At 38.3% G+C, this 9,363-nt stretch overlaps 1 protein-coding gene across 1 annotated transcript; it reads left to right on the forward strand.

The window, feature by feature from the left end:
- Positions 1–986: 986 nt before the first annotated feature.
- LOC121395503 (carcinoembryonic antigen-related cell adhesion molecule 1-like) lies at positions 987–8,317 on the forward strand. The gene is made up of 4 exons (XM_041569073.1): positions 987–1,044; positions 3,235–3,579; positions 5,721–5,987; positions 8,190–8,317. Exons 1-4 carry the CDS (start codon positions 1,023–1,025, stop codon positions 8,315–8,317), a joined length of 762 nt encoding a protein of 253 aa, XP_041425007.1. The 5' UTR covers positions 987–1,022.
- The last annotated feature ends 1,046 nt before the right edge of the window (positions 8,318–9,363 follow it).

The raw sequence follows: 9,363 nt of genomic DNA on the forward strand, positions 1-9,363 counted from the left end.
CTGCAGCCATCTTCCGGGTCTTCGTGTCTTCTTCCGGCGCTTCATCAATTTCCTTCCATATTGGCGCATTCTCTTTTGTCACAAACCGGTAAAAAGTTATGACCATTTCCCCGGGGATGGGGGGCAGCTAGGCTGGGGGTAGGAGGGAGGGGAGTCTACATAGGTTAGGGGGGTAGGGTTTTTTTTTTAGTTAAGGGTTGAATTCTCCTTTAAGATTAGCTTGGATGATTTCTTATACAATCATACTATCCAAGGCTATTACAATCTTAGATCTACAGTTAGTTTAGTAAACAGTAGATACAGAGAAATATAGTTTATATTTGTGAGTATGTAAACAGTCTGTATACGTTTTGTAATATATATGCACTAGAAGTCATGTGGAACTTCATGGACTTTTTTATTTTCCAAACCAAATTTATTTCTAACTATGTATTTCCAAAGTGTACAAACCACCATCAGGACATGGAGTATAACCAGTAATGAGGCAAAGCTGGGCAAGGAGGGAAAGAATGTAGACGACTACTGGCAGAAAAGTGCAGGATACGCTTTATATTCTGTAAGTTTCTTAGGAAGAGATGAATATTGTAGAATTTCAGGACACTTTTCTTTATTTTGAGTAACAATTAATTTTTTTGGTTCAATAAAGGCACCGTAGTCTAAGTAAAAAAAATCTATTTAATTTAGTAAATCTGGGACTGGTTTTAGCTTATTTCAGCAATGCAGGGCGGAGTACTTTTCAGTCATTATGCAAGTTTACTTTTTCATTTTGAGGTTTTGGATGATTACTATGCAAATAGACTTTGGAGTTTAACATTCCATCCATTTAATATGATGATAATAATAATAAATATAACAGGAAGAATCGGAAATACGCTTTTGTGCAACATGCAGAGAACCCTCCCACTGGTTGTGATGTGAGAACATGGGTTAAAATATAGAGTAAAGAAAAGCTAAATTAGATTTCTTACTGTGTGAAAGGGACAATGGCCAGAGAGAAATTAACAGCAGCCCAGACCCTTTGCATGAGGGGATATCTGCTCACAGGTACAGTCACTTATATTACTCCTCTCTATACTCACTATGCTGCAAGTAATTATACACACACTTTGTATGCCAGACAAAAATCATAAGGACCTGTCTGTCTAAGGATGTTCTTAGCAATTCGTCTTTCCATCTACAGCCAGATATTGTGTTAACAATAAAATACGGCAACATCAAAAACAATATTAACAGAAGACATGCTCAGAATAATCTACTATGTACAAAACCTCAACTAACTACTCAAAATTACAGGCAAATGCTTATAGTACAATAATATTGCCTGAGGTTTCTTATAGATGTCAGATGTAAAAACTCTGTGTCTAAAGCACCTTCTCCCTTTCCTTTCAGGGATAGGGGTTCTAAATTAATTAAATATATTCTAGCAGTTTTTCCACCAATAATTACCCACAAAGCTCACTTTTCTGCAACATGGTTTATAAATTGTCCCAAACCCATGAAACTATACAGGTATGGGACCTGTTATCCAGAATGCTTGGGATCTGTGTTTTTCTAGATAACAGATCTTTCTGTAATTTGGAGCTTCATACATTAAGTCTACTAGAAAATCAAGTAAACATTAAATAAACCCAATAGGCTGGTTTTGCTTCCAGTAAGGATTAATTATATCTTAGTTGGGATCAAGTACAAGGTACTGTTTTATTATAACAGAGAAAAAGTTTTAAAAAAATTCGATTATTTCCTTATAATGGAGTTTATGGTAAACGCCCATTCTGTAATTTGGAGCTTTCTGGATAGCGGTTTTCCTGATAACGGATCCCATACCTGTACTTAGTTGGCATAAGAGGAACAGCAGGCCCAGTGACATTTGAGAGGGTCTTGTTAGGCTCCTTATTAAGGTGCAGTTTCAGTATATTGCATGTGTGCAAATAGCTTTGAAATGCTTTTGAGGATGAAGTAGGTGGTGGGACTTGTAGAACACCAAACCTTTTTACTCCAAAAATAAAACAACACTAAAACATTTTTAAAAAATTAATTAAACAGCATTGAGAATGCCTTGCCCATTTTGTGATCTCAGATACAGGTATGGGACCTGTTATCCAGAATGCTCGGGACCTGGGGTTTTCCAGATAACGGATCTTTCCGTTATTTGGGTCTTCGTGCCTTAAGTCTACTAGAAATTCATTTAAACATTAAATAAACCCAATATTCTGGTTTTGCTTCCAATAAGGATTAATTATATCTTAGTTGGGGTCAAGTACAAGCTACTGTTTTATTACTACAGAGAAAAAGGAAATCATTTTTAAAAATATGGATTATTTGGATAAAATGGAGTCTATGGGAGACAGCCATTCCGTTATTCGGAGCTTTCTGGATATCGGGTTTCTGGATAAGGGATCCTATACCTGTACAAATAAATAAAACTCTTGCAGGGAGCCAGCATTGCTTCTGGGTATGCAAGACAGTGAGCTGTATTTTTCTCCATTCATAGACATTAACTCTGCTCAGGGGAGGTGCTAGGGAATAGACAGACAAAAATGTTACTTTACATATGCAGGGGCAGTGTGCAAACTACAATTCTCATGTTTTTACCTAGAATGCCCGATTCCCCCCATAAAACCCCAGCATAATTGTAGCCATGAGCGGCAGTTGTGTCTGAAGCAATGATGTTTGAATCGTCAAAACAAGCACGTCCAAACAAGTTCTGTAATTTGGAGCTATCTGGATAACAGGTTTCCAGATAACAGATCCCATTACTGTAGTGGGAATGTCATTGTCTCTCTGGAACAACAACTGCACATTATTCTTTAAACAGGAGTACACGGAGTATATTGATGTAACCTGCTGTGGGAACACTTGAGCTGCGAACTTTAAGATAGTAATAAGTGCATTTGTAAGTGATTTGGAACAACAGTCAGGACAGACGCACCGGCACTGAGCCAAACTATACGGAAGTTCATGGATAATATTTGTTCTTAATGAGTGGCATATATTCGCGCAAAGCTTAGATCCCTTTTTTGCAAGACTGTAACTATTGCATATACAGTAAGAGGAATGACCCCTATGGAGTCAACAATAGATGGAAATCCTATTTGCAATTTGCAGGGTTGTGTAATTAGCAGACTTGTTCACTTGTACAGTATAGACAAAACTTTCCCTTTACAAATTCAGTTCTTGTGCTTCTTCTTAAGTCCTCTACTTGTTCTTCTGATCTTAATTTATTTTCTCTTTCAGTTTGCCTCAGTGTTTGGATGGATTCAGCCCATGGAATTGGGGTTCAGCTGATCCCTCAGTATCCGGTGGTTAATCAGTCTGTTACCCTGAGTGTCACTGGAGTCACTGGCACAATAAGAGAGTTCACATGGTATAAAGGTTCAGTTGCAGCTGCTCCTAATCAAATTTTCAATGTTACTCCATCTCTAAACTCAACAAATGGGACTCAGTATTTCCCTCAGGCCAAAGGGTTCCGGAATGGCTCATTGCAGATTTCAGGCCTTGTTCCATCAGACCGGGGGAATTACGTAGTGCAGGTACAGACTGGGAGTGTAACACAAGTGACAGTTTTCCTGCCAGTTTATGGTGAGTAGAGTGTGTGCTTCATGGTCATAATGTCATTTGTTTCCAGTTTTATCCTCACATTTTGAAATTATAAGCAGATAAACAATTTGTATATGACTTAGTTCTTACAGCCATAAGAAGTTTTAAAGGGGATTTAAAACCCCAAAATATGAACGGTGTAAAATTATTCAGAGTGGTCCTCTGAGCACTACTACATTACTTTCATTTTCTGCTTAAAGTGGTTTCTGACAGTGTTATACTTCTAGGCAGGCTTGGCTCAACAGCTCTCTTTGAAGACCTGGAGTGCCAGCAACTCAGTGGAGCTCATTTATTAACCCAAAGCAGCCAATCAGTGGTTAACTTTTTAAAGCCAGCTGCAAATAAAACAATGAATACAACAATTTGATTGATTGCCATGGGTTACTGCCCATAGCAAATTGGCCCAGTGTTGATAAATGACCCCCACTGCCTTTGCACTTTCTGTTTCAGTTTACTCTAGAGTTGCTGACTCCTAGTTGAGCCAGAAGGCTGATATTAGCATGTTAACATACAACTATCTCAGAATAGAAAGCATTAAAAATAGAAAGTTAAGGCAAATGGCAGGAGTGATCAAAGATGCACCTTGATTAAGTTTGCATCAATTGATATTTTAGGTGTAGATCCGCTTTAAGTTTCGATTTTCAATTTCCTTCCAATTTCTTCTCACTAGCATCTGTTTGTAAGACTTCAAAAAAAAAAAAATCCATCACCATTACAAGTTACTCCTCCATACCATCTTGCGTTTTTATTAAATGTCTCTTCGTCAAATACAGTATGGTTGAAGTCAGTAACAAAAAAGGGAATTCCAGCTACCCTTTCTATTGTTAAAATGTCCTGAAGGCTTGAATGGTACTGTGTATAAAATAAACTAAAGGCTTGGATGGATTGTCATCTTGTTATCTCAAGTAGAAAGCCTTCTATTGGTAACATAACAAAAGTACCACATATACTTATGAGTAGGGATGGTAAAATTTAAAACAGAACTCCCATTCCTCATTCTCAAACATTATTTAACATATTCAAACAGATCAAACCTAATGACTGTCTATTGATTAATTAGAACACACAGTAATTGACTGCCATTTGTCTGTAGTTCAGTGAACAATGGTGGACAGTAGGCTACTAGGTTCGACATCCCCCACATTTGACAGTCTCTCCATTGCATAACTGAATACAAATACTTCACCATAACCACAGAATCCAGAAAGAGAAGGTATAACAAGCCCAAGTATTCCTAATCAAATCATATATACATTTAAATGAAAACGTAACTTATAGGAAGGGCATATATTACATTTAGATGAGCGCTATAACTGCTCACAGGATAGATCCAAACCCACACTACATTAGGAAATCTTTAGCTTCAAAGCTGTGCATATTGTTGGGAGCAGATGTACATGGACACTCAAGACAATAAAGAACGCTAATGTACAGCAATGATCTGGTCTCCCATTTCTATTCAGCCCAAAAGAGCAAAAATAAATCCAGTAAAGACCACAGAAGCATCTTCCAGTCTCATATGTTAGTATCAGCAACTGAAAAAATCAAATTGGTCTGCACTGATTAAAATCAAGCATATTATGTATGAGAATTTGTTTTATTTGCACTGCTTTTTGTACAGTTCTTGGACACCATTTCTCCGAAGTTCTTAAACTATTCTCTCACTTTGACTTGGTAACTGTAGAGAGTGTGAAGTTCACTTCCTTATTGTGCAAGACATCCCATAGAGGTAACCTATGCTCTTTGGGAGGGGGGGTATTCCCATTAGGCCAAGTGTATTAAGGGTGATCCCTAGGTCCACTAGAATATAAAAGAGGGGTAGGGGGAATACCATAGTTCTTCCGCTTTGGACGCTACCTTAAGGCAGGAGGGGGATGTGCTGGAGGGCTTGAGACATGAGGGATCCACAGTCCACCCTTCCAGGTTAAAAATAAAACATAAGCACTCTAATTATTCCAATATTTCTACTTACCTTGCATGTACTGTAAGATTTACATTGTAGCTATATGCCTTCCTCCATCTTTGTAGTGAGGGCTTAAAGAGAATGTATGTAATAGTGTTCTAGTTGGAAAGTAAATGTGCAAGGAAAGGCTTTCATTACTTTGTGTTGTTTGTATCTCCAGAGCCTGTCACTTCCTCAGTGATCAGCACAAACAATAAGGAACCCCAGGAGAATGGGAAAGTCACCCTCACATGCAGTACAAATAATGCAGAAAAGATCCTTTGGGGCAAAAATGGTGTCTCTCTCCCTCCCGGACTGATTCTGTCTGCAGATAACAAGACTCTCACTTTCTCCAGTGTCTCTCGCTCAGATACAGGACAATATCGATGTGAAGCTTCAAATGTCGCCAGTAAGATTATCAGTGATCCCTACACACTAACTGTAAACTGTAAGTAACTACTGGATGGTGCCTGGTGTTGGTGTTACGTGAAATGAGACAAAGACATATCGAAAAACAAAAATATGACAGGATGGTCCCCTATAGTTTGGGACCTGTTATCCAGAATGCTCTGGACCTGGGGTTTCCGGATAACAGATCTTTCTGTAATTTGGATCTTCATACCTTAAGTCTACTAGAAAATCATGTAAACATTAAATAAACTATATAGGCTGGTTCTGCTTCCAATAAAGATGGATTATATCTTAGTTTGGATCAAGTCCAAGGTACTGTTTTATTATAACAGAGAAAATGGATTTTTTTAAAAAATAGAGTCTATGGAAGGCAGGCATTCTGTAATTCGCAGCTTTCTGGATAATGGTTGTCTGGATAATGGATCCAATAACTGTAGCGTTATACAACTTTGCCAAAAATAAATTGCAAGCACGTTCAAGTAATTATGCCTCGTTCATAAGGTCAGAAACTTTAGCAACCAGATAACTCAAAGACAGACAAAGGCAAGGCAATGTTTCAGGCAATGCTTGAGATAAGGCTGTTGCACAACATTTTGCCTGGTCTTTTAGCACCAATAAACACCTTCACAATATTCTGCTGCAGTGTAGTGATGGGCGAATTTGCGCGATTCGCCGCCAGCGAATAAATTCGCAAAACGCCCGTGAAAATTCGCGTCAAAAAAGGGCGCCGGCATCAAAAACGAGACGCCGGCACCGTTTCGCGAATTTTTCGGCAAAGTGAAACGTCGCAAATTTGACCATCACTACTGCAGTGTGACTATCTTCGAGTTATGTGTTTCCCCTGGAAGTGGGGTAAACAGCTTGCACCTGATGCTACAAAAAGTTGTTGGTATAATTTAGCATTTCCTCTATTACCTGTGTTTAGCAACCAGACAGTTTCATTCCAAAATAAAGAACAACAGAACAATAAAGCTTTAAAAAAAAATTGTAAAAAGTAAAATAATAAATTACATTTACTTAGAATGGCACATCTACGTCTCACTATCTATATGGACCTAATTCACATGATTTAAACAGTAAAAGGGTTAGTCTGAAGTGTGGGTAATGGTCAATAATCTAAACTCGTCATGACATAAGTTTAACTCTTTACTGCTGCGTCTGCACTCGGAAATAATATGTAATTGTAGTGTCATACACACTTTATACCACCACCAGGGCAAATGAGATAGGGCAATGACAGCCTACTATAGCCCGATACCTTTTGCTGATCTTTCACGCTCTAGTGTGTATAGGACTAGCTCCTAAAAGAAACACATTTTCTGTGATAATATAGGTTCAAGAATTCTCTCAGTATTAGGGATGCACCGAATCCACTATTTTGGATTTGGCCGAACCCCAGAATCCTTCATGAAAGATTCGGCCGAATACCGAACCGAATCCGAACCCTAATTTGCATATGCAAATATGCAATTATGCAAATTAGGGGTTGAAAGGGGAAAATATTTTTTACTTCCTTGTTTTGTGACAAAAAGTCACACGATTTCCCTCCCCACCCCTAATTTGCACATGCAAATTAGGATTAGGATTCGGTTCGACCGGGCAGAAGGATTCGGCCAAATCCAAATCCTGCTGAAAAAGCCCGAATCCCGAACCGAATCCTGGATTCGGTGCATCCCTACTAAGTATATTATCTCACTTACTTTCATTAGTATCTAAACGACAGGCACCTTCAAACAGCAGCCTTTCAGAAAGAGGGCAGTTGATCTTGATTTGTTTCATGAAACAGTAGCTCTGATTCTGAGAGTATGGTAAATTAGGGATGGTAGTGTAGGTTAAGGTTAAGAAAATATTAGTTCATGTCAGTAATGATTTTCAAAGAGACCCATTGAGTCGACCAATGGGAAGATATATACCAAGAGCAGAAACCCTATTGGGAAACCTTACATTCTCTAGTTTAAGTATCAAGTGGATCGTGTAGGAAGGTTTGATAGAAAACCTTCTGCTGTATGATGATCTAGATCTATATACTGCTGAGTGGCCTTTCAAAACTATCATTTAATCAATCATTTAGCATATTGTGGTGTTGCTGATCAAACAACTATATCTCAATAATCTTTAAATCTGATTGCATATCTTTTCCAATCCACTTACATTCTATGTCCATATTTGACATATTTTACATTCTATGTCCATATTTGGGATCTTTGCCTCATTTCACTTGTTTCATCATATTTTGCAGATGGTCCAGATAACCTTAAAATTATAAGTATGAATGCCAGGAAACCACTCTCATTAGAATGTTCCTCTGATTCTTTCCCATCACCAACCTATGGGTGGAAAATCAACGGAACTATTTCAGGAATCTGAAATAAAACATTGCGCATTGAACAGAACAAAATCAATGCAGGTCATTATACCTGTATTGTGACTAATTCAGCGACAAAGCTCTCCCAAGAAATCTCTGCAATTGTGATTGGTAAGTTCTGAATCTTGTCACTGTCCATCAGCAAATATACAGTAGGTATACAGAAATGATACACAAACCAGCAACACTCCATAACATTGCCGAGATCTGTTTTTTTCTCTCATATAGAGCTACTAAAAAGCTTGTCCATGGTTTATGTCAGTGGGGAGTGAATGGTATTTAATGTGTGCAATATAAATAGAGCTACAGTAGAATGTTTTTGACTATATTTTCAAATTTACATGGCCCCTTATGGAGAACCCAACAAAATATAGGACGACACATGGGATCTTGGGCATAAAATGTAAATGTACATATGCAAAAGTGCAGAATTTCTTGTATTTGCTTGTATACTTGTATTTACTTTAAATACCTTATATGCATGCTTATATGTTCAATATACTTCAATAATTGATTAATAAATTAAATTTTTGTTGTCAGGTTGACAGAACAGTATTAAATATGGCTTTCCTAACATTGAGCAGCCTTAAAAAATCCATACACCTTCTTACAAATGATTGGAAGACACAATGGTGCTTTGTGAAATGCATTTTGTTGTAGTGTGTCATTATTTTGTGAGATGGTCTTGTACGGAAATCTTACCCTGGTAGTCTAGTGGGGGGACGGCAGGGACAGCCCGCCGCACCGCGCTGCTGCTCCTTTTGTGCCGGTTTCCTAATGCGCATGCGCACGCGCACTTACGGGTTTAAAGGCGCATGCGCGCTGACGTAGTAACGTCAGCGCGCAATGGCGCCAAATTTTAAAGTATTAAAGGGGCATTTCCACTGTTTGTCATTGCCCGTGATAGGATTTGTTCCTGGTGCTGTTAACTATTGCTATTCCGTTTGAATCTGATCCTGATTATCTGTTTTGACCCCTGCCTGCCTGTTTGACTATTCTGATCTCTGGAACCTTACCCTTGCCTGCCTTCGACAACTCTTCCTGCTAA

This window comes from Xenopus laevis, chromosome 7L (genome assembly GCF_017654675.1).
Source record: "Xenopus laevis strain J_2021 chromosome 7L, Xenopus_laevis_v10.1, whole genome shotgun sequence".
Taxonomy (NCBI): domain Eukaryota; kingdom Metazoa; phylum Chordata; class Amphibia; order Anura; family Pipidae; genus Xenopus; species Xenopus laevis.